This window comes from Corvus hawaiiensis, chromosome 15 (assembly GCF_020740725.1).
Source record: "Corvus hawaiiensis isolate bCorHaw1 chromosome 15, bCorHaw1.pri.cur, whole genome shotgun sequence".
NCBI lineage: Eukaryota > Metazoa > Chordata > Aves > Passeriformes > Corvidae > Corvus > Corvus hawaiiensis.
In genome coordinates this window covers 7,817,579-7,843,349 of record NC_063227.1, presented here as the reverse complement: position 1 = coordinate 7,843,349, position 25,771 = coordinate 7,817,579, and the positions used below count along the sequence as shown (strand labels likewise).

Genomic DNA, 25,771 nt, shown 5'->3' with positions numbered 1-25,771 from the left:
TTGCAGCACCATGTCATGACTGGCTATGGCACCAATCCTACTGCCAGCTCCTCACAGCTCCAGCAGGCCGGGAGAAGCCCTCCGTGACACAAACACCTGCCATGGACAAGAAGCCCTCCAAGTGGCAGGATGACATCGTATGGTGGCAGCCTGTCACCACGTCACAACACACCACGGCCTCGTTGTGCTGCTGCACACCCTGAACCGCTGCTTCTGCCACAGCCCTGGAGCACGGACTTCCCACAGCTTTTCCAGGGGGATGGCTCAGAAGGGAAGGGATTTATTCCCTCCCCAAGCTATTTTCAACCACACTCAAAAATCATAAGCCTTCTGTCCATTACATACCCCCCACCTTGACATGAGAACTGCTTGTTTTTTTAAAACAGGTGCTGCCTGAAAATAAACTCCATTTTCCACCTCTCCCAGGAGTGATGAGACCTTTCATTTCTGTGATTTCTGTTCTCACAGATGATTTTAGAAAAACGCACCTGCAATTTTTTCAATAAAATCAATTTAATGGAGCATATAGAGTAGATGACATCAATATGCTTTGATAGTTCCAATTTTTAATATGAAGAGAATACTAATTCTAGACAGAGAGTAAAAGGGGCCTTCTCATCATTCTACCAAAACATGTTAGACACAGTGTTACATATTCTTGGCATTTAGGTCAGATTAGTACTATACTTTTCGTTATGATTTTGGTTCTTTTATGTGATTATAAAAAGTACTAGGGCAGTTTCCAGTAAGTAGCTTCTATTACAACAAGCTGGTGTAACACTTTCAACCTCTTAACCTAAGTAAACATTCAAACTCTTCAATTTATAAGCAAGCCTGCAGAGGAATATCATAAAGGAAGCTTTACTAGTGAAGTATTTAGTTAATAAAATGCAGAAAAACTAAATACTATGCTTTCTGGCCATTTGGAAATAAAAACCAAACAAATGAGCAGGGAACTTCTTGTGTGTATTTACCTTATTTTTTTGCAGGTTTATAAGGCCCCCCCTACTGCAAGTTGGTTTGCAACTAGCGAAGCGTTCTTTTGCAAACATATATGGTACTAAAAGAGGACTTGATTCAGATCTGAGATAGAAGTCATCAATTTAAAAAAAATAAAAAAAGACAACAACAAAATAAACAAAAACCCAAACACACAAAACCAAACCACAAAACAAGAAGAATTATATAATCTTTTAATTGTATTGTCATTTCATTGTACCCTCTTCAAACAAAAATATCAATTGAAAGACATCCAGTTCCCTTATTCTGTTGCACTATACATGTTATGCAAATAAGAGCTGGGGTGGCATACAAAACAAATGTCGTTCTGGCTTTTCAAAACAGTTGAAAGAAGCAGACATTTAAAACATAGCTGGGAATTAACAGCCACAGAAGAACTTTGTAAATGACTGGTTAAATATGAAACACAGATGCAAAGGGGGAAGGGAAGCTGGGAAAGAAGAGGGGACAACAAATTTCCAGTTTGAGGCTGAAGAAGGAAAATCCCTAACACCTGTACACAAGTATCAACACGCTCAGTATTTACAGTCTGAGCATTACCAATGTTACAGATAAGCAACGTACTAAAAAAATAACTTAAAAAAAGCTATACAAATTGTACTTATAAATACTATATCTTTAAAACTAGTTATGTAGTGTAGGCTAAAAAAATGTTCACAGTTACTCTGGAGAGAGCTGTATATATATATATATTGCACAGTAAAAAAGTTCATTCAGTATACCATGTGTAAACAATTTTTATCTTCTTTGGCAATTTCAGAACTTAGAGGAGTATTTGCCGTGAGCAAAAGCACTTGGGTACAAGGCACATCAAAAGCTTTTAAAGCTGCAAGATAAATCCATCTGACACTTTCCAGTTAGCACTGTCATTCTCTTTAGAAAGAACATTTACCTATCAGTTCAGAACAACACATTCTACAAGTATAACTCAGAGGTCTGGTGACAAACACATCAGCTGTTCTTGGCTGTTATTCGACAGTAACAGATTTGGCCAAATTTCTTGGAAAGTCCACCTAGAATGAAGAGACAGACTTTCAGTATGACAGAGTAATACTGACATTCTGCATTTGACAGTTCATTTAGTGTGCTCTTTCAGACTTCCTAATGAGTTCTTCTTTATTCTAGACACATTAACACACACAACAGGCTATAGATCTGCAGATAATGACTCGCAGCTGAATTCATCTGTGCTTCCAAAACCCGCCTAACAAATACATATTTGTTTTGCACAGGGTACCTTTCCAAAGCAGTCATCACTATCAAACTGACACACCAACACATCAACAAACCAAGCTGTGCAAAGCACTGACCTATTTTAAGTTAAACTACAATATCACATTTCAAGACTGAGTTCTCTGAAAAAGTCCCATTTGCACTCTTAACTAATCAAACTAAGCAAAAGAGCTTTAAAATTTTTTAGAAGGATACTAATTTAAAAATACAAAACTGAAGAATTGGCACTGAAATGCCACCTCTATAACCACACTCACTATGAACTTCACTAGCTATTTTCATAGCTATCTCTTAGATATGCCATATAACTGGGTCTCTCACTTTACACTGGTAGGAGGAAGTTCAAAACTGCACTAAATGGAGTGTTAAATATAGAAAACACTTACATCATATCCTCTGAGAACAGCCAGGTGGAATGAAAGCAACTGAAGAGGAATGACACTCAACACTCCTTGAAGGCAGTCAACTGTATGAGGTAGCTCAATGGTTTTGTAGGCAAATTTTGAGCTTTCAGTGTCTTCTTTAGAGCACAGAATGATTGGACGACCCTGAAAATAAAATTTTGCATTGTTAAGTGAACAGCTAGCCTAGAACTACTTCGAAATATTGTTCATAGCATGCCTACACGTCTTTGAAGACACTCAATTAGCTAACAAAGGCAATACCAGTCTTGCATAATGGCTCTTGACTTTCACTATATTGTAAGACTTGAATGTTTTCACCCTGTAGAGTTTTAATATTAATTCCATTTGCTTCAAAACAGAAAAACCCCAAAACAAACAAACAAGCCATATGAAATCAGTTTTCACTGCTAATGTTAACCTGCAATAACAACCTGCAATGCAGATGTATCATCTTATTTACAACTTAATAATTAAAAATAATCAGCAGTACGTCCCTTTCCAGATGCACAGTCAGCAGCAATGCAGTGTGCACAATCTCTTTTCCTGTGACATGGTATAAGTTAATTAGTTAAACACCATACCTGCCGAGCAGTGACCTGTTGCAGAGCATTCTGGCACTTGGTGAAACAAGGATCCTTCATTATCACCATGATAACAGGCATTTGTTTATCTATTAGGGCTAAGGGCCCATGTTTCAGCTCACCAGCCAGGATACCTTCCGAGTGCATATAGGTGATTTCTTTTATTTTCTAAAAAAAATGAAATGCCTCAAATTATTACTAAATCAGCTGAGAAATGACAGCCACAAGAAGCAAAACACCAAGGCTGGACCTCTGCTACTTAAATACATGTACCCAGTATCAAGTAGTAGTGAAAACACACGGGTGTCTGCTGGGATTTCTAGCAGGCTGTGGGCAGCAGCAGAGCTCGCCCATGCACATGGAGTGACCAACAGGAATTTTAGGAAACAAACACCCAGTACAACCTTGGCTACTGCAGTCTACCTTTAACACATCAAACTCCTCTGAGAAATGGGTGTGTCCATTTTACCAGAGCGTTCATAACATAATTCATGAGTTTCCTGCATGAGCGTCTCTTCTCAACATCAGCACATTGCGTTTTTCTGATGTTGTTTTCAAATGGGTCAGCAACTTAAATTGTTAGTTTCTTGTTTTTAAACACTCATTAAACACTGTGTTTATTATGTGACACAGGAAACTGATATCATATCCAGGTTCACCCTATGTATGTGTTGAATTAAATCCTCCTAGTTATAGATAGCGATTTTACTGCAGTAGAATTAAATTGTAATGAAATATTAGAAATAAACTATGTTGCAGAAGCCACAAAATCTCTTTTTCAAGAATATTAAACAATATTGAGAAGTTCCTACCAAAGCTCCTTCCAGACAAGTGGCATAATTATACCCACGACCCATAACCAGCAATGATCTTTGTTTGTACAGTTCAAGAGCCAAATCATGTATCTTCTCATCCAAGGACAAGACTTCTTTAATCATTTCTATTGAGGCACAGAAAAAAAAAAAATTAATTTTTTTTAACTGGAAAAAATAGTTCACTTGTAGTAGAATGTTCTAATTATCTAATAGAATAAATACACTTAATACAATTCAACCATTAACTTAGCAACTTTGACTGCAGTTTAAGGATATTTTCTCCAGCCTTACAGTAATAAATTTAAAGCAACTATTGGTTTAAGCAGTGCTCATACATCCCATTTGAATTTCTAAAGGAAGTTGTGAAACATCCATTTGAAAGTCACTTTGAATTAGTTTCCTTTTATCCATCCTGATTTAAAGTGGGAGGCTTAAAAAATTTCTAACCATGAATTTAGGAGATCAAGTAATATTTCTCATACAAAACTACCTTATTGTAATTAGAAAACCCAACCCATGAAAATTCCAATCTTCCTGCCAAGTTTCTTGGAAGGGCGCTTGTAAAATTGGCAAATAGTGCAGAAATTAACAGTCCATTTTTCTCATATTGTCTGCCTTTCAGTATGAGGGGGAGAGTGAAACTTAAATGAGAAAGAAATATCCCTGAGTAGTATTTTACACTGCCAACATCCCCTACACCTCCTCAAACCCAAAATATTGATATACCTGGCAATGATTTTAGTCCAGTTATGATTTCCTGTCTCCTTTTCTGCAAGGAAATTCTGTCTTCAGACATCATTAGGCCAAACATTACAAGAGACACGAATTGGCTGGTATAAGCCTGCAGACAAAATAAAAACATTTAGCAGCTAATTCTGCAGAGAGTGAATATGTTTGAAGTGCTGCAATTAAAATTTTAATTGTATTCCACAGGGCTGAAGGATGAAAGTCAAACACTGAACAGCAATTACCTTTGTGCTTGCCACACCTATCTCAGGTCCTGCATTGATGTGCACACCACAGTCAGTCTCCCTGGATATTGAACTTCCAACTGTGTTTGTGATGCCAACTGTCAGAGCACGACGTTCTTTACAGTACCTCAAGGCCATGAGTGTATCTGCAGTTTCACCTGGAAAACATTCACATCTTGACTTCAGGTTGGCAGAGGATAATAACGATTCCTGAAAAGCATGAAATTCTACACAAGTGTGTTCTAAATAACTGTATCCACACTTACACGATGGAAAGTGCAATGGAAAGCAATCTTACAGCACTCACTCAACAGCAAATGCAGCTCACCTGACTGGCTTATAAAAAAGCACACATCATCCCTGAATACAGGTGTATTTCTATCCAGGAAGTCACTGGCAAGTTCCACCATCACTGGTAATTCAGTTAATTCTTCCAGGACTTGTCGAGTCTGTATTCAAGCAGCACACAGTATTTGTTAATATTGCCACCTGCTAACATTTGGACATTTTACAAGTCAGAGAAAATCTAAATGGATTCTTAACAGAAGAGCTGGTAATTAGAGCTCACCAGAGCTTTAAAAACCAAGGTGGAAAAAGTTAGCTTCTAGCATGGTAGGTAATGGCATTGGAGCATTAATAAAGAATGTAGCACTAAGGAAAACTAAATAAAACAGTGAGACCCCTCAATGAAAGACAGAGTTAGAGATGGAAGAAAAAGCAGATGAAGAGCTGTTGTCTGAAACCCCAGCAATTAAGTTATATTTGCATTTCAACCAAGGCTGGGAACATACAGCCACTGCAGCGTGGTAACTGGTCCCACAGCCAATAATGATCAGTCTTCGGCATCTTCTGATTTCCTTCAAGTGATCCTTCAGCCCCCCCAGCAGAACTGCAAACAAATAAATACACATATATCGATAGTGTGTTTAATTTTCTACATAGCATGTTTACAAATTTCAAACTTAGTGCAGTTTGAAGGGCTGTTCTCAGTTACCTGTGCTGCTCTCAAAGTTCACCCTGCCTCTCATTGTGTTGACAACTGATTCTGGTTGTTCAAAGATTTCCTTTTGCATGAAGGCACTGAAGTTACCTATTTACAAAAACATGACATGGCAATGCTTAGCTTTGTTATTTTAAGTCTATTCCAGTTACAAAGAGAACTTCTAAGATGACCTGTGGTAACAAGCTAACTTGACTGTGTTAGCTTAAACAAAAGCTTAGAACAGGCAAGACGAAAGGAAGGATGGATAGTTCACTCTGGTTGGTTGGTTCCATCTCCCAGCACTGACAAGGTAAATAAATTCCTTCATAAGGAAACTGCTCTGTTCCACTTCAATTATTCATTTACAGTAAAACTTTGCCAACAATGACAACATGCTAACATTATTATATTTTCACTAAATACTGAAATGAATAGAAGTATCTATGACTTTTCCAAGGCTAAAATAGATAGGGTCCCAGACTGTCCATTCTCACTTAGTCTCAAAACTTGGAATTGTCATCCCCCAGTACAAACAGCCTGAATAAAAAGTAATTTTCACAACCAATTAGCAGTTTTCTGCCTCATCTACTGCATAAACAGTAACTGTCCATCTTTGGTGATACTCATTTACAGATGTTTCAACCCACCCTTCATGATTTGCTGCAATTCCATCTGCAAGGTCTGGATGGCCCGGGAAGGATCATCACTAGCTGAACGCTCCAGACGGTGAATTGAGAGTTTCCCATCAGTTACTGCTGCAATGTCATCATCTTCTAAGAAGATCACTCTGTTGGTGTGCTCAATGATAGCACTACAGAGAAAAAAACAGAAGCAAGACAAACCTGACGCGTCAGAGTTGGTAACAGCAAAGCAATTAAATATGCCACAAGAGCATTTCCAGCCTTGCTTCTCTCTTCCTTTCAGACATAACTACAGACAGAGCCATCCTAAAGGCAATGGCTCCATCTGCTGCTCCTTCTGCACTCTCACAGCAACCCACAGCAGGAGGCTCAGGAACCACTGCTGCTCTGAAGTGGCCTCCCAGGGTCCCTGATGGATCCTGCTAAGGTCACGCTCTTGTTTCCAGATAAATGTGTGTCTGATGTCCAGGTTCCTGCCAAGCTTGGAACTGCACCGCTATTTTACTCCTCTGATACCTGAATTAAAGACATCATGACCCTGACTAACCTATAGTCTGCCCAAATGCTCAGCTGTTAAGTGTCCATTTGTACCCAAATTACTTTCCTACACTGGATGTATTTCACGTAGGGGTCAGCAACTGGCAGATACTGCACTTCTGAAGGTTTGTCAGCAGCATTTGAACTGCAAACATTTTTTGAGCATCTGAGCCTGGGGGCTTTCTGATGTTACCTGGATTAAAAGCTCTTCTTTCAGAAAGCCACAAGACAGCATAAGATTTCCAGAGCTCACTTTTAGTATTTTCAGAAAAGTTGAAGTACTTTTACTACCTTGCATCTGAAGCAAAGAAGAATTCTACTGCCTTATCCCCAACAGCATGAAGGCAGGTTGAGCTGTCCAGTCTTTTCATTCGGGAATTGCAGATGTTCTTCACATTCTCAATGTTGCCTATTAAAGAAATGAGACATTCTAAATGCAAAACCAGTTCTGTTCAAGTTAAGATTACAGACTATACAGGTTTGGGTATCACAGTTACAGAAATAGTTTGGGGGATGGGACTTTTACATGAACTACACATTCAGTAGTATAAAAATATCCTCAGCCAAGAAGCTATTTCTGGCATCAGCTGGTAGTTTTATGGTACAAGAACTAATTAACCTAATTTCTCATCATAAAGTAACAGTAATTTTAGTTCTTAAAAATAATGTATTTTGATTTATCAACTTACATGTTCTATACAAAACAGGAATCTGTTCAGTTGAGAGTTTGTACTTGCTCCTAACCCCAATGAGCAAAGGACTGCCTCTCCTACAAAAAGCAAAACACTCAAGTTTATAAAGAAAAATGTGCATACAAAGAGGTTACAGGACATCTGTGAAGCTGAAAAGACAATATCCCATCTAGCTTCCTAAACAGGAAGAGCCTCCTTCAACCACGATCCTAAGGCCATTACATGTCAGGTGTTATATAAACTTGGTTTTTCTGCAAGATTCACCAAATATTATTATATGAGTAAGTACCATGTGCGTTGGTGATTCTTTACCCATAAACTACATCCAGGTATAGGAAATTGCATATGAACCAGCTGTTTTCTTTCCAGTAATCAGAAAACAGCTTAGTACAGGCTCCAATTTGAAACGTAAGTTTACTTTGCCTCTAAAATGAGACAACGATAAACTCCCGTGCTCTTTAGAATTGAAATACTGTTACACTCTTTAGCCTTTCAAACTCAGAAACATCAACCATCACTACTGCACCTCTGAAACTGTAGAATATTAAGACCATTTTTTAACTATATGGGTTACATGTCACACTGAAGACCTTATTAAAAAAAAATCATAGGAATAAAAGAACAAGTCACACTCAGATTACAAGATTAGCTTCTCTTAAATCCCTCAGCCCTAAAAACCCAAACCTGAACCACATATAGAATAGTTCATTTCAGAAGATGTTCTCCAGTTGGAGTGATGGTACAGCTGGCTTTTTCACAATTTCAATGTAGTCTTATTTTAGACCACAGAAGCAATGGGCTTTTGGGTTGTAACATAAAAGAGTCTTTATTCCCACTGCTACGTCACTTGCTATGTTAATATCTTTACATTTCCTGAAAGTTGTTTTCCAAGTCATAAATAAAAGTAGAACTTACACAGAAAGACACCATAAATGCTATGACAGCTATAGAACTCTATTTGTATAACCTGTTACTATGATCGTCTTTTAGCCAACATGAATATACTTACCTCAGTCTTTACTCAATGGGAATTAAAACTGAGTAATATCCCTTCCCTCTCCCCTTTTTGATATAGGAAAAATGTTAGCACACTCTTAATACAAATTTAGAAACACTAGATACACTGAGATTCTTTATTGACTCACTGAGTTTTGGTTAATTAAGCACTTTAAACATCAATATTTTAGTATCTTTAAGAGATGCTGGCTTTTTTTTTTTCCTAATAAAAAGCATGCATTATGTATAAAATGGACTTTTACTAACCTGGTAGCAACAGCTTCACCTGGGTAATGGATGCTCTTGAAAACCAATGCAAAAGCGCCTTCCTGGAAACCATGAACACAGAGGAGAAAAAAAAAGATCCTAAACAACTTATCTCAAATAGTTGCATCTCATTAAACTGGCGCCCCTCTCTGAAGAGGCACTGAAGGAACTGCTATCAGGAATCTCATCCTGGAGGGCAAACTGCACCTTTAAAGGAATTGGCTGTGGAGCAGAACAAGCTGACCTGCACATTAACAGTGCAGCAGCTGAAAGATCAGGAAGCGAGCACTTAGCCTTTCTTTATAAATAAAAACAATAACTTCTAATGCAAAGGTTATGAAAATGTCAGAGATGTTACTCATAATCAACATGAAGAGTGTTAGATATTTACTTTCAGTCAGACCTTCAATCAGAATTTGCATGTAGAGCATTACCATTCAGTTTCAACTAAAAACCTGGAGTTACTATTTCTAGTTCAAGCAGCAAATTCTCATTAATGTATTTCAAAAACAAAACACACAAAAAATCCATAACACCATAAAAAAACCCAAAAAAATAACTCTATAGTACTAACAGAGCTGGCAAAATCCTGGAGGAGGATTCCCAAAGCAGGAGCCAAGGTCCCCCAACCCTGCAAGCGGGACAGAGATGGTGACATTCCCTCCTCTCACAGGGCTCCACTGAGAGCACTCTGCCCCTGTTCTGGGGTCAGGTGAAGCCTCCCTTCCCCTCAGCTCTGGGCCTGCACTGCTGTTCCCTCTTGACCCACAAAGGCCTTGACTTCGTGTGGATTCCAGCCCCGCTCCAATGAATCCTACAGAGCTGCTTTAAAGAGGAGACGGGGAGGTGAAAAGAGTGTAAGAAACTGCAGGAAGGGGAGGGAAAACATCTGCCCGGAGACTGGGGGAGGAAACAAAGCCAGCTTTCTCCAAGTTTGCAATGCATCTATCAAAGTTTTTAAGCATTCACATACTGAGTAACAGTAGATTCCCACTTCGCAGTTTGGAAACTAGTCCAGCTTCTTAGATCTATTTCCAAATAGGAGAGCCAAGGCATTGGCCAAACTTGAATCACAGCAGTGTTTCAACACGATCAGAATAACCTTTAAGAACACACTGCCATTTATGAGAGACTTTAACCCCCAGAGGCTCCTATTACTTTTTTTTTAAATTAAACTGCTTCATTAAAAAGCTGCATTAACTTCTTGCTAAAAAAACCAAACCAAGACAAAACAAAAAATTCCACAAACAAAACCCACTGCTACTGCAATTTAAAGATTTAACAGTGAAAAGCCTTTAAAGTCCCCAAAATTTTAATATCATTTCTTGGTCTATTAAGCATTGTTTAGAAGCCTAAAAGTGTTATTTGCAGCACCTTCTAAGAACTCCTGCAGAGGATCTTAATGCATAAGGCAGAATGCTAAGGAACCCCACACATAGCTTATACTGTGGTACAGGAAAAAAAGTAATTTCCCACTTACCAACTGTTGAATAACTCTCTCTACCAAGGCTGAAAAGCTGGTGTCTTCACTTTCTCTGTTGTCATACATGTATTTGATCAATTTGGGGATTGTTTCTGTATCCGTTTCAGATTCAAATTCATAGCCTTTGCTCTCCTGAAATACCATATAGAAGGGTAAAAATTGTGTCCATCCTCAGGCCAGAAATGCTGAAGGGCCTCTCAGCTGCCTCCCACCAGAAACTGCAGAGTCAGACAGCTCGGAGCACTACATTGGACCAGTGGATACAAATCACTACAGATAAAATACAAGGACTTATTGTGCCATAGATAATCTTTGGGAAATACTGTAATAAGACACGTAGTAAGACTTGCTTAGCATCTGTCAAGCCCCAAGAGACAGGAGAGAGCCCACTCCACACACCCTCTCAAAGAATTTCAGCACAAACTGCTACTCTACTCATAAATACTTTGCATTTAGGATTACAGGAACATATTGCATGTACTAGCTCCTGAGCATCTTTATTAGGCAGACTCTTTCACACAGCTTATTTATGATATCAAGAAACTTGAATTCAAGTTCCATCGAAGTCATGAAAGATCAGATGGTACTTTGGAGGAGTATTAATGTTCTAGTTTTAGAATCAAGTTGCCACAAACTCACCAGAAATTTTCTCAGGTCCTTATAGTTTGTGATGATTCCATTATGGATGACAACAAATTCTAAGAGAAAAAAATAGGTGTATGTAGTCATGAGCAATGAAAAATTAGGATATTTAATTCAGAACACAAAATTACAAGGGGAAAAAAGCTTAGAAGTACACTTGAAACTGTAGCTATAGCTTTCAGACCTACAGTTTATCACAATATGGACAACAGAAAGCAGAAGCTTACAAATTCTAAAAGCATACAAAGGCAGTTCCAAATTAAGAGAGTTCTAAACAATACCCAGTAGAAGAGCACCAAGCCATCTCAAGTAAAGAATGATTTGAAATCTCCCTTTTCTGGCCCAGGCAATATTGACACATTTCTATTTTCAGCCTCACCTTTCAAAACAAGAATGTTGTACTTCAATTAACATGCAATTTTCAGAGAACAGATCTCATTAATTTTTAGTGTTACTTTAGCCTGAGAAGAGGCTGTTTTATACATGTTTAAGCTAAATAGAATGGCAACAGCTTAGCCCTAGTACAAAAAATAGATATCATAACAATAGTGAGAACCTATGTGCTCTGTGGATTGAATCATTTCAGATCCATGTGGTTTGAGTGCTCCAGAGATTACATACCATTCCTTTTATCTGATCTCTGAGGGTGACTGTTTATTGCGCTTGGTACTCCGTGGGTCGCCCAGCGAGTATGAGCAATTCCAAAATGTGTTTCAAAATCTGTTTTTGAATCCAGGTCATCTTGTTCTATACAGGAGAAAATCAGTTTACTGAATAATTAATGTTGCCTCTCTCTCTCTCTCTCACACACGCACACACGATTAGTAAAACACAAAGAGAATTCCTACAGGCAAAACTCTAAAAGCTATCTTCTGGCTTTTTTTTAAACCATTTGCTTTCTTGACATTACACTTCCAAAAGTTCAAGCTACTGTGATTAAATCCTTGCTTGCCAAGACTTGAGCGTTTTTAGCCAATGCTAACAGCCAGGCTAACAGACCCCATTACTACAAATTATAATGTAAATGTATTAAAACACAACTTCAGCTTTTCACAGATGGAAGCACTGCATAAAGCAGATTGTGATGACAACCAGCTGCTTAAATGGTTGTAAATTCTGTCAGAGTGCATGTTTCAGCCATGCAGCACAGAAGTCTCATGAGTAAAGCACCAAAGACACCCAGCTTTGGAACAAAGGAGCAACCAAAAGAAGGGAGTATAGACTGACAATTTCACAGTGCTATATCTGAAGGTCAGCTTGCTTTTTGAGCGCAGATTTGAGAGGCACAAAAAATTCAGCTGCTTGGACTCCCCAGTGCAGTTATTGCTGACACAAAATCGTAACTGCAATTTTATGGTCTGACTTTCTGCTGAGATGCAGATGGTATCTGACTGGGAGGCCAAAGTAAAGGGGTCATTTTTAACACTTACTGTACAGCTCTTCTTCCAGGGCCTTTACTTTTCCTCTTTTTTTAACTAGTTTGATGAATCTTTCTTTATCTTCATTATTATTTCCATCAATTGCGACTCCTACAGCACAGGACATAGTCATTAAGTGTTATTTAAAGCATGAAATACACTAGAATAAGGAAAAGGCTGAGAAAATACAGGCTCACACCACTGAAATGAGTATTTTTAAATTACCCTTTAAAGGGATATATTTGAAGTCTGTTCCTAGACCTGTGCATGTTCAGATGAAACTACATCAAGTCTATATCCATTGCACAGATTAAAACATACATGAGCCATCTCAAATTGTGGTTGGCAACAGACTGAAATACCTTGCCTGATGAAATGAGCCAACTCAAATTTAAGACAAATTTAATCTTCCCCATCCTTCACTGGGATTCACATGCACAAAAAAGGCTGAGGCACAAACTACATGGCCCTATATAGAGATCTTCTTCCACACCCTGTTTGTTTTGCTTATGTGTACTAACCTCAACCACCTAATTACAAGGCTAAACACCCAGTTTTAAGTCCTGAGGAAAGCTGTAGCACTCCAAGAACCAAACTAATTAGTTCTGATCTGTTAATCTGTAGAATAAAGAAAGAAAAATCCAAGACGCCAGACACTGAAAGCACCCAAAAAAGTAATGGAATGAACTATTGGTTGCTAAAATTAATTTGTTGAGTTCGTTAACATACCTGCAGAGTCATATCCTCTGTATTCCAGTCTCTGTAATCCTTTTATCAGGGTTTCATATATTTCCTTCCTAGTGCGAGGCACTCTGTAGTTTAGATAAGCAAAAATTCCTGTTTAAAGAGAAAAGAGGAAGGAGGGGGGAAAAGAAGCAAAGGCTTTTTAAAAAAAATTTCATCACTCCAGTCTCAATTTAAAACTCTTTAAAAGTAGTATCAGGGAAAAATCCTAGGGGCACCCAACCTCCCTTTTAGTGCAATTCCTCCTAATGCATTTTTAAATGGAAAGAATTCAAATACAATAAAGGACTCAGAAGCCTCATTTCAGCACAAACTCTACTGGCAAGTTTCAGTCTCCTCATGTTACCCACCAAGAGTTAAACAGTTAGGAGAGGTTAAAAAAATTCTACTTTTCATGAAAACCACAGCTGAAAATGGGAACATTGTGATCTATTTCATATCCAGACATTCAAAGAAGGAATATATTCACCAGTACTAACACAAGGAGACTTTTGTAATCCAAGTCATGGCCTTAAATACCCATGGGTAGGTACAAGGCACAGCATCTATTTCTGAAAGGCTCCAGCTTAATCCTGGATACAACAGTCACTCCAGCAGAAAAAGAATGGAGAAGAAAACATGAGGAAAGGGCAGAAGTCAACAGGGTAGGCCAACAAAGGAAAGAAACAGAAGGTACAAAACAGGGTCACCCAAAACACAAGCACTCCCCCCTGTGCTGCCTCAGCACAATCCCGCCTGCCAAACCCAGCCAGGCACACCAGAGCCCTGTGCCTGCCCCGTGTCAGCTCCTCCAGGGGCATCGCAAGGAGAGCCGTGAACTCACTCCCTGCCTACTCGGCAAACAGTCGAGCCTGAGAAGAGCCTGAGAGTCTGATCCCTCTTCTCTTGAATAGACCAGTCATCAACCAAGAAGAGGCTTTTTTAGTTTGGGGCTTGGTTCTCCACCCTATTTTTTTTTTTTTTTTTGTTTCTGGAAAGCAAAAGTACACTGGCATTTTCTTGTTAGAAGGATGTTGAGGATGTTGTTTTATCTTTAGAAAAGGTGTAATAAAAGAGTCACCTGCAAAGGAAAACACAGCCATTCCTTTTCTCTGCCTACTGCTCTTCCTGGGATTCTGATATTTATATGGATACATTAGGCCCTCTTATTAACTCTTGCAAATCTGTATCCCAGTAAAACAGAAACAACTAATTTCACTGTTTCAACAGTTTCTCCAAGCAACAAGTCAGGACTGGAGACTACAGTTAGAAAAAAGCCAGACTTTAAGAGCTCAACAGATAAGCAGTTCAGACGAGTGTTTTAGATAGAGAAAGCCTTTGTTTGAAATTTAACACCCTCTTCCCCCTCAATTAAGGCTTTTGAACTGTAAATGGCCATAGTGAAGAAGCTGTTATAATGATACACCAATAAATCTCCCTTATAAATATTGCTGTGAATTTGGTTACTCCACTGGTTTATAAGCTATTAAAACTGTTGATTTGACAGTGAGACAAAGAGAGTATTGCATTTGCCTCTGAATGTTTTGGAAGGATTAAAGGGTGGATAATACTTTTCTGCTTCAGAAGTGAGATTTATGAGGAGCTCAGCCTAATTATTTCTAGTGCATCCAACATTAACAGAGACATTAAGACAATAGTTGCATTTAAGGAGGAATTTGGGAATTTGAACTGCTTAATACTGTTCTTCATGGATGCTTTGAAAAATAATGCCTCTTGTTATAAGCAGTCACTTCAGATTGAGAGCCTGTTGATCATTTTTCCAGATAGATATTTACCGTTCTCTGGCACTAATCACCAACCTCAAGAGCAGCATTCTTCAATTTCTTCAATACAAATTTCTCAACATCATTCCAAAACATTGCCACACACCTCATTCCAGATCCAGCTCTACTTTCTAGGCCAAATTTCAAAAGGAATTTAAGCTTCAACATCCTTGTATGTTCCATGTGGCATCTTTCACTACACAGAGCTCCAGGAAGAACCTTCCTCTGGGACCGTCCTTACAATGCTACCATTGTGCTGCAATTGTTAAAAAGATCCTTGTTTCCAGGGAATTGTAGCTGCACTTCCACACACGTGCATTAGAAGATGCAGAAGTCACCAGAGGCCATTTAAAATGAAAACAATTGCAGCAGCCTGACTTCAAAGGACATGTTATAAACTCTTTCAGTTAAGGGAAATAAATCTTACTCTAAGCACTGAGAGTAACACTTTCTCTAGTACGTTTCTGTTTCATAATTTATCCACTCACATATTTTTTCCCTCCTCTGTCATCATTTTGGCCAGATTTAAAGCACATTACTCAAGTCGTGTAGAAACAACTTCTGATAAAGACTCCTTGTAACTTAATTCTTTCTGGACACACACCAGTATGACTGAATCTCAGTTGAATCATACTTATGATAAGAGTTTTGTGAGGCTAACAAGTTACTTTATGATGCCCTCCCCAAGGCATTAGATGCCGTTTCCAGATCTTGCTTCCCTAAGAAGACTCAAAAACATAAAATCCAGGAAAAGCACCCAGTAAGTGTTTTACTAGGACACTGGCCTCTTGATCTGAATGTTAAATCCAGTTTATAACTTTCCGTAATTACAGTTTGCTTAGAAGGATGAACTAGGTCAATCACATATGGCTTACCTTTAGAAGCAGATACTAAAAACAGAAACAGAAGGTTGTTAAAACATTACTAAAACCAGCTTCAATCACGTGCAGACACTGAAAGCAAGGCTCTCCCTTTACATGCCTTTAGAGCTTCCCCTTTCAGGATTACAAGCAGAGCGTCAAGAAGAGGAAAAGTAAATTGAGTATTTTTAGTGGGAAAATTCCACAAGAACTCTTGCAATTGCATGACTTCACCAAAATCAAGAAGGGGGCAGCCTATACTTTAAGTTTGAACAAAATTATTTATTTTTTGAAAAATAAAATGATGCCTCTCTTGGGGTAAGCACATTGTTGATGCCAGAAACTTAGCTTTGAGAGAGTCTCAACTTCATATCCTGATGAAAATAACTTTGATTTAAAATGGGTAGATCATCAGTTTAAGTACATCTTGACTGTTTTTTAAACCCTGAATACTTTTGCTTTAATACTTTTGCTATGCTGTCTTCTTACATGTAAGAATGATAACATCTCAACTTTGCTTCCTTAGGAGCATGTTTATAGCACTATTTATGACCTATGTATTTTCAAAACATAATAAAAGGGCTATAAATCTTCACATGCTACCTGAAGCCAAAGAAAACACAATAGGGTGTATTATCAGCACTTAAACCTGGAAAGATATGAAAAAATAAAAACAACAACAAAAAAGTAATTTAGAAACTGCTGGTTGCAGTCTCAAGAACTCCTACACTCCCTACAGAGATCAGCATAGCAGGCTGGAGGATATCTTTCATGAAAAGGGATGTAATATAAAAGGTCTCTAAATGCTGATGGGAAAAAAACTAGCTCTGCTCTTACTTACCCTTCGTGAACTGCTGCTCTTTGCCATTTCATACTGAGTCACTTACTCCACCCCAAATCGGACGTTTCACTGAACTCCTTGAACACTGTTAACATCTTCATTTCCCAATCAATACACAGCCCAGACACACAAAGTTTCTGATATTACCATTACCTGTCTCACTCAGTGGGAACACTTTAGGGTGTATCAGGCACTGGGCCAGGTCTCTCACCTGAAGGGGTTTTGTTTAGAAGACACCGAGTTTGTCTCACTGATAGTGATCTGTCACGTAGGAACTCAAACAATAGGAGTTGAAACAATATCACCTCGTGTTTCAAGCGAAAGAGGATTCCTCAGCTCCTTGCTCTGTCTGAGGTTACAATTAAAAAGGATGTGGAGGCAAGGAAAACATACCTAATTCCAAAAGTTCAATTTTAGGAGCAGTAACTCAATTCACTTTCAGTCTGCATCCCACAAAAGAGGTTTTGTTGATGACGACTAAGAAGTACAAGTGCAAATTTTTCTACTTTCACCAGACCTGAGAGGATCTGTCAGAGACAGATAGGCGAAGTTTCACTAAACTTTCCTCCTTAACTAAATACAACTGCATTAGCAGCTTCTGAACCCACACTTTGATTTCAATCTGATCCAAAGCATATCTAAGCAACTGTATACACAGTGTAGGAATTATCTTTACCATCTCATCTTTATTAGGTACAATGACGTGAATAAACTCAAAACAGCTAAGAATTAAGCTCCTTCACTGCCTTTGTTTGAAAGCCACAAACTCTCTCTTATCGCTGCTCTTGGGAAGTGAATCACGATTAATCAACCCCTAGTCCCGGATTAGGAAAAACAGAGCCCAACGCCTCCCGTGCATCAGAGGCAGCGGGACCGGGAGCAGAGGTTAACCACGCACCCCGGGCACCCCTGGGGCAGCCGGGCGGTGGGAACGGGGCGATTTCCATCCCAAGAGCCGGGGACGCGCCGCCAGGCACGGGGGGCTCGGGGAGAGAGGAGCGGAACAGCGATCGCCGCTCCTTGGGAGAACGGGCGGGCCGAGGGGCCTCACCTTCACCTGCCAGGCGCTCCCTGTCCTTCCCATCCCCCAAACGGACACAGCGGGGCCAGTCCCGAGCGAACCCGCGGCCCCGACAGCGCTGGGCTCGGGACAAAGCGGCCCCTGTCGAAGCTCGGCCCGCTCTGCCCGCGGCTCCGGCACTCACCGCACATGGTGGCAGCGCACGGTCCCTCCCGCTCCGGCAAACGCGGCTGTCGCCGGCGCGGCCCCGCCGCCTGCGGCTCTTATAGCTCCGGTTATAGGGCCGGGCCGGCCCTGCCTCCCCCGCCCCCTGCCCGGGCCCCCGCAGGGGCAGAGCTCGGTGGGGCCGCGGCCACTCCCGCCCTGCCCGGCCCGGCCCGGCCCGGCCGAGCTCCGCTCACGGGCAGTCACGGAGTTATTGAGCTTGGAAAAGACCTCCGAGATCACCGAGTCCAGCCTTTGACCGATCACACCTGGTCGAACAGAGCACTAACTGACACGTCCAATCATTTCTTGAACACCTCCAGGGATCGGGACTCCACACCTCCCCCCTCCACCCTACCCCCCCCCCCCCCCCCCCCCCCCGGCAGTCCGTTCCAATGCTTGGCATCCCTTTCCATGGAAAAATTCTACGTGATGTCCAACCTGAACCTTCTCTGGCACAGCTCTAGGCTACATCCTCTAGTCATGTCAAGACAGGATGAATCCCGTGTCCTCCTCAGGTCTGGTGACTCAGGCCGACTCAGGGATTTCCGGGGTGACACGAACCCCAGAGAGACCTGGCTGTGTGACCACGGGCGGCACAAGGAGTTTTTTGTGCCCTGATTCTGGTTTTCCACCTCACAGTGCCATGAAGGAGCAGGACAGGCAGCAAAGAAGTCCGTCCTGTCAGGGCAGCCCCTCTTGGAGCTGGGCAGGGGAAGGGATCCCCCGTCCTCCAGCCACAAGAATTTACAGACGCTCAGCAGCCACCTGTGTCCGCACAGGCAGGACGGGGAGCTCCTGCCCCGTGCTCGGCTGAACGTGGTCACCAGGCTCACCTGAGGGAGAGCCTAAAATCCTGCTCAGCCCGTGGTCTCCTCCATGTACTTGGCAAGAAAGAAACTGCTCCAGGAGCCTTGTCCAGCTGCTGCCTCCTGGTCCAGGCTCTCTCCTGGGGGCAGGCACTGCAAGAAGGAGGAAGGCCATGGCCCCTGGCACAGGGTCAGGTCTGCAGACATGGCCCATGCAGTGTCTCGAGCTTTATCTTCTTTAAAAGAAACTCATCTCTTATCTCAGAGTGCCTCCTCCAACCAAAAGGAATGAATGGTGGCTTTTAAAGCGAGCGCCTTGCAGCACACTTGGACTGACAGCATTCACAGAGCAGCTTAAGCCATTATTCGAACAAACATGACTTTTAAAAATACACAAAGTTTCACGAAATAGTTTCTTCTTCCTTATTACAAAGTACCAAAGTATTTTATAGACATGATCCTAGTTATCTCATAGAGTTCTTGAAATTCAAGTGTGAGGTATCTTATTTAAGCTAGACTTTAATGGCTCTTTTCCTCTTGCATCTGTTTTTGCAGATAATTTTTAATCTAAATTAGTGATTCCCTCAAACTTTGTCACTTTTCATCTTGATGGAGAAGTTGAATGAAGGATAAAGATTGGAATATTAACATTTCAATTACAAAAAAACCCTTTTTGTGCCACTTTAAGAAAGAGAAACTTTGTCTCAATTTTAAGGTAAAAACCTATGTTTAAAATATTTCCAGGTCATAAAATTTAAGGTGTTTAAATTCTCTTTTAAATTAATTTATGTAAGGAATACATTAAGTGTATTTTTTACTTAATGTGTGAAACAACTATGCACACCATACTCCTTAAAAACCAGTATTTCCTTCCCCCAGTCTCCCAGAATAAGACCAAACAGGGCCATGATTTGCAGCGTTGCAGTCCCGGCTCTGTCACTGACCTGCAACATGACATCGTGACATCAGGCAAGTCATTTTGACACTCCATTCCAGTTTTTCTTGTCTGTTTGGGTAACTGCTCCTCCTCTAAAGTAATCTCTGATCTTGCTTCCCCCAGGCCAGCCAGAGTGGAGGGGGACATTCCTAATTGAAGCTCTGCATATTAAGTAGCACTGCTATTTATATTAAATTATATACAGTAAAGGTAAACTTTTTATTTGTTCCTTGTGGAGCATTTTAACTAATGAGTGATGCAGTCAGTAGGAAAAAACCCTTGTTTTTTTTTAACATCACTGCAATACTAATTGCCAAAGATCACGAGTTAGGGCCCAAAATTCCACTCATGCAAGACATTTCATGTTTCCATGTGACATTCCCGGGGAGAAAACTAAACAAAATGAGATTCAACTGCAAGTAAGAACTGCATTAATTAGCGGTTACTGTGTCACCTTGGTAACTTATCAGTCAACACTTCCCAGACACATTTGTCTGATGCCATTTGGCTTTTACATGACTTTTTGGAAGTGCATTAGAGAGTACACTAATTCTTTTTACTGGTGGGTTTGTTTGGCTTGAAGGACACATTTTACAGCACTCAGATGAGATGATCGAACTGATCCCATCTCACAGCTTCATAAGCTCTAAAAGCCAAAATATTTGAAAGTATCACCTATTGTATTCAACATCGTAAGAATCCAGAAATTCTGCTCTTCTCATGAGACCATTAAAAAAACCAAAACAAAACAGAGCAGTTTTGATAGAGTTTGTAAATTGAAGGTTACAATTTTCCTGCCATAAGAGACAGGCAACTGACAAGCAACAGGGAGGTCAGCTGGTTCAGCTTCCCAGTAAAGTTTGAACATGAATCTGAAGTGACACCCAAAGGATGAGGAATTTTTGCCCAGCTACATCTTTCTCTTTTTTTTCTGTCTTCACACAAGTGATGAAAAATGGAAGTAGGAAACAGTAGGGTACAGGATGGAGATCACTCTATCGTTGTTTTAGTGTCAGGTAATGAGGAATTTGCCTGGAGCACCAATAGGCAAAGGTGAGGGGCAATGAAAATCATTGAGCGTGTGGCTGGAAAGAGGAGGGATTTATTTTTAGGCTCCCTCTGAGCCTAATACAGGTCCTAGTTCTCACAGCATTTATGATCTGCCCTGAAAAGCAGCCATCAGCTGCTTTTAAGGACAGATATTTCAAAATGCATTTGCATACTCAAGAGGTACAGATACACATCTGAATACCTTGTTCTGTTCCTTGACACCCACGGGGACTGAATTTCCTGGTGAGGAGTTTAGTAAGTTCCTTGTCCCAGGAAGTGAAAGAACCAAACTGCTCTCATTAGTAAACAGGGGCAGGAAAAAAGCAGTGGATGTGAAGTGCCAGAGGGAAGAAGTGTGATAAATATCAGGAAAAAATTAGGAGGAGCAGTTATGCAATGGACCAGGCCACAGAGGCTGGTTTGTGGCCCTTTTACTGGTGACACCACTGGAATAGACCCTGTCCTGTAAGTCACCACTGAGTGACCTGTGTGTGGTGTGAAGGACATGGGGTGACCAAATGGCAGTCCCTTCCCACTCCAGCACTTGCATGATTATGGCTGGGTTATAAAACCCCTTTTAAATTGCCCTTTTTGGACCGCTGGTTGAGTGGCTACAACATTTTCTGAGAACTAATAGCCTGTCTCTATATTCGTACTAGAATACACAGCACAGGTTCGTGTATTAACAATAACAATCAATTATTTCAATTTATATAATATATTTATATATTACATATAATTATATATTATATATTTAGAGTTTCTCTTGCTTCAAAATGTGGAAGTTGAGAGCCTAAAAGCAGCCACTGTACATTAAAAATCATCATTCCCCTCAACTAGGCTGCTGCACTTCTGCAATTTTTATTTATTACTCCAAATAAAAATATTTAAAACGTGGAAAAATTCTGAACATTCTCATCAGCATCACTTTCATTTTAACTAAATGGGACAGTGTTATTCCCTACCAGGGCTCTCAAGAATATTTGGGCTGACAGCTTGGTCTGGATCTCTCTGATTTCTTCCCAGTCTGCTAACGATGACTGCTGTTAACCAGGAGTCACTCCAGTGAAGCTGAATTTCACCAACAGAAAAAACAAAAACGAAGTGCTGACCTTGCTGTCATGTGAAGAAGGTCAGGCTGCGCTTCAGGACACCCTCTGCATCCATTTCAGCTCCACAGCGAGTTTGGAAAACAGTCAGCAATGCCTTTGAAGTGAAGACAGCAACACCTTTCTTCTGCTGAGAAGTTCAAAAGAGAGGAAAAAAATGTTTGTTATTTTGATGGTTCTCTCAGTGGAGGTGTCAACTAGCTGCTCACCTAGGATCTTTCTAGGGCTAAACCATTGGTATTTTCAGTTTAAAAGTACATAGTAGTAATTAACAGCTTTTAATTTGAGAACAGGGGAGAGTTAATCATCACTTGTAACTGTCAAACAGTTGACTTTGAAATTATAAAAATTATGTGTGGTAGGAGGAGTTACATGTAAATGTGAATCAACATCATACCTATGACTGAGGATTAAGTAACCATGATTTAATTCAATGATGGCTTTTCAGCTGAGTGTTGTGAGGAACATGTGTAATGTAAAACCAACCCAGCTAATTAACTAGATCTTAAATACTTTAAAAAACACAAAGGCACATTTAGTAATAATTCATCTAAAGCATTGTGTTTTAAAGAGCATTAAGTGGTTTCCTGAGGTTTTGATGTAAATTCCTCATAACAGGAGCTGCAAATAAATTGATGGCATGTGTCAGAGAGAAAAATAAATGCTTGGAAAAGTCTGTAGGTTTTTCAAGCAAACCAGCTTTTGGTGCTGGATTTCTTAGCATATTGTGTGGTCCTTCAGGTCAAGAGTGAGAAATGCTGACAGACTAACACAGATATCTGCATACCTGCCCTCCCCTGCCCCATTTCTGGGAATCAGGTCCATCTACTCACTATTTTTCATAAATTCAGGATTCTCTCAGCTTACATGGGGTTGGAGGGAGCAAAGCTAGCTACTTACAACAGCTGCAGAAAGCATGTACATGTAAGAAGTCAAGAAGCTTAAAATCCAAAGATGCAAAAAGCATTACAAGAAGTTAATTCTCTCCAGTAATGAACCAAAACGTGGCTTGGCTGAAAGCATTTGGGTAAGGAGCTGGCTGAAGAACCAAAAAAGCTGCTGCAGCTACTCCATATGGCTCATACAGCTACATCGCACTGCACACAGGCCACAGCATCACCTCCTACTCCTCCACTGAGGGAAAGCCTCACTCTCCTTCCACAGCTCCTGCAGAGCCCTCCTGGCAGCAACCACCCTCTGTGTACAATAATTCTGCTCTCCCCCAGCTGCACTGGCTCACTCATCACCACGGAGCACAGCAGGGTGAGGTGTAACTTCTGCACTGCTCTGGTTAATTTTATTTCTAAGTATGAACCTGGCTTGCTATTCTGGTAAGAAAAATTCCATTCCATTCTTCTCTCAATTTGTTTTCACAGCTTCAATGTTTCAAGGATTTGTGCTGGCCTTTGAGAAGAACACCTCTGAAGCTAGAAAATAGTTTTGCTGCTGGCTGCCCTCGGGTTTCCCCTTCAAACAGTTCTCTGGCAAGAAGCTTCTGATTTTGCAAATAAAAACCTGTTGACAGGAACACATACCTGTACTCTCCACAAAGCCAGGCTGAATAACAGTCCAGTTTTCTCCACTGTCTCAACCCTAACATTGTTTCTGTCACCACTGCCCAGCAAGAAGCTGCTACAGCAGCCTCTGGAATGAGCTGGAGGGAGGCAAGGTGCTGGGAATGTGAGTTACTGCCATACAGCTCCAGTTATCAGCAGTTCTAGGCTGAAAGAAAACAACCCCAGATTTCTAAAAGCAGCCCATACAACAAGATGCATCTGGCTTTACCCCACACATTCAAATCTATTTGTTTTACCTATCCCTATCCCCAAATCTTAATCTGTCCCTATCACTTCCTTCCAATTGAGATAGGCATCAAAGGACTACATACTGGGAATTTAAACACCACCTCTTCCCCTTTTGTCCCACTTGGGAATAAAATAAATAAATGGGGGGAGCCCAGATTGAAGCTACAACAGTAATTTTTAGGACTGGTGTATTTAATACTGCAGCTTCAGTGCTACTCTTTATTTTAGAGGAGGGTGAAAGTAAAGTACCTTAAGTCCAAGCACAGGTAACCAGGGATTCCCCAGCTTTAATAAATAAAAACCAGTTACGATAGATATGTGATGCTATTGTTTAGCAACTGATAACAGTATTGAACAAAACTATGCTCACAGGTGGGTCATTTTCTGTCCCAGACTCACAGCTATTGTGATGATGTCCGCTCTTGCCTACAGATTCTGTATCTTTCCTTCTTTTGAGCTTGACACAAATCACAGCTACAGCTTCTTCAAGTTGTTTTCCTAACAGCTTGTGATCTTGTTCTTTTGGCAGCTTATTCAAAGAAAAATGGCATTAACTCTGCTTAAATAGAAGCAGTCATTTTCTTTCACTGGCAATTAATGACTCATCTATATCTCTGTTTCCAGGGGTTTGGGGTTATTAGATCTGCCATAATCTACCAGTTGTCAAAATCAGATTTGGGCACATCAACATTGGTAGAAATAAAGATATTGCACACAGGAGATTCCAAGATAACTTTTCTGTCACCAGCCATATGCAAAACCAGTTCAGTTTTTGTGCAGTTCCTCTGTACTAGAGATTAAGAAGCATCTAAAAAAAACAATGCAGAGCATCTTTGTTTACTACACACAGAGTATTGCTACAGAACAGGGTGATAGAGACCACTGAATAGAAGTCACAAGTTGATAATTAACAGAAACAGTGCTCTACAACCTGTGAAAGTGTGCAGGATGATATCCTTAAGTTAGCCTGGAATGGAGGAAAAGTTGTGCAGTGAAATGGCAGCTCCCCCACGGCGTCACCTCAAGTGCACATCCCACACCACCTCCTCTGCTGCCACTGCCCCTCGGGCTGGAGAGTAAATCTGTCCCTGGCAGCTTCTGCCAACTACACAGTGAAACAGCTCTCATGACCAGGCTATGAATTGCACTGTTTTACTGTCAGTAAAAAGTCCTTGTATTTTCTCTTTTTTTATTTTTCCATTTTGGTTGTAAGTATAGTTTTCCTCTATTAAGCACAGGATTTTGTATTACAGTAAAATTAGAAATCCCCTTCGGGGTTCCCTCACTCAGATGGACTCTATCTAGTCCTAACAGCTCCAATTACTAAATGGGTTTAGAACTTCATGTTCAGAGTGTCCCATGAGATGCATGGAAGGATGGCATCCCTGTGGGGGTGTTTATGCTCTTGCACTGCAAAGTTGCCTTTGGCAACCAGAGTTCCTGTGGTATTGTCATTGGGCTCTGGGTACTTTGGTGTGAACATACCAGATGGGGTAAGCTGAGGACGATGTTTTGCTTCAAAATTGAGTTTTCTGCTTTCTGTCAGCCTGCAGTTTACCTCATCATTGTATGTGGGCAAGTGGGAGACAAGATCATGGTTTTTCATCTCCACTTTTAACTGTGCTTCTTTGAGTTGTGTGCTGAAACTGAGCATGTATTTCTTAAATGTTTCCTACTGTTTCTGCAATTTAAAGAGAAAAAATACTAACTCATGGTAACTTGGACAAAATTTAAGGAAGAGTTTGGGAAGTAAGAGAACGTTGCTAGAAAACTAAAGAGGAATAGATGTTTCTGTTTTCTGTATTTTAGTTACATCTTAAAATGAAGGGATTTACTCTTAAAAAATATTCTCCCCCAGTCAAAACATCTAATTTCAATTCAAGTCTGAAACCTTTTTTATGTGCTGTACATTTTGACAGCAAAGACAGGCAGTTTTGAACTCAGTT

General features: G+C 40.4%; 1 protein-coding gene across 1 annotated transcript; it reads right to left on the bottom strand.

The window, feature by feature from the left end:
• Positions 1-1,176: 1,176 nt before the first annotated feature.
• On the bottom strand, positions 1,177-18,198 carry GFPT2 (glutamine-fructose-6-phosphate transaminase 2). The gene is made up of 19 exons (XM_048320217.1): positions 18,096-18,198; positions 13,412-13,519; positions 12,695-12,793; positions 11,886-12,011; positions 11,262-11,320; positions 10,620-10,754; positions 9,140-9,201; positions 7,874-7,953; positions 7,476-7,593; positions 6,654-6,817; positions 6,019-6,114; positions 5,816-5,913; positions 5,353-5,473; positions 5,025-5,182; positions 4,780-4,894; positions 4,051-4,178; positions 3,239-3,406; positions 2,640-2,801; positions 1,177-2,033 (listed from the first exon to the last, which is right to left on the bottom strand). Exons 1-19 carry the CDS (start codon positions 18,100-18,102, stop codon positions 1,989-1,991), a joined length of 2,049 nt encoding a protein of 682 aa, XP_048176174.1. The 5' UTR covers positions 18,103-18,198; the 3' UTR covers positions 1,177-1,988.
• Between the last annotated feature and the right edge of the window lie 7,573 nt (positions 18,199-25,771).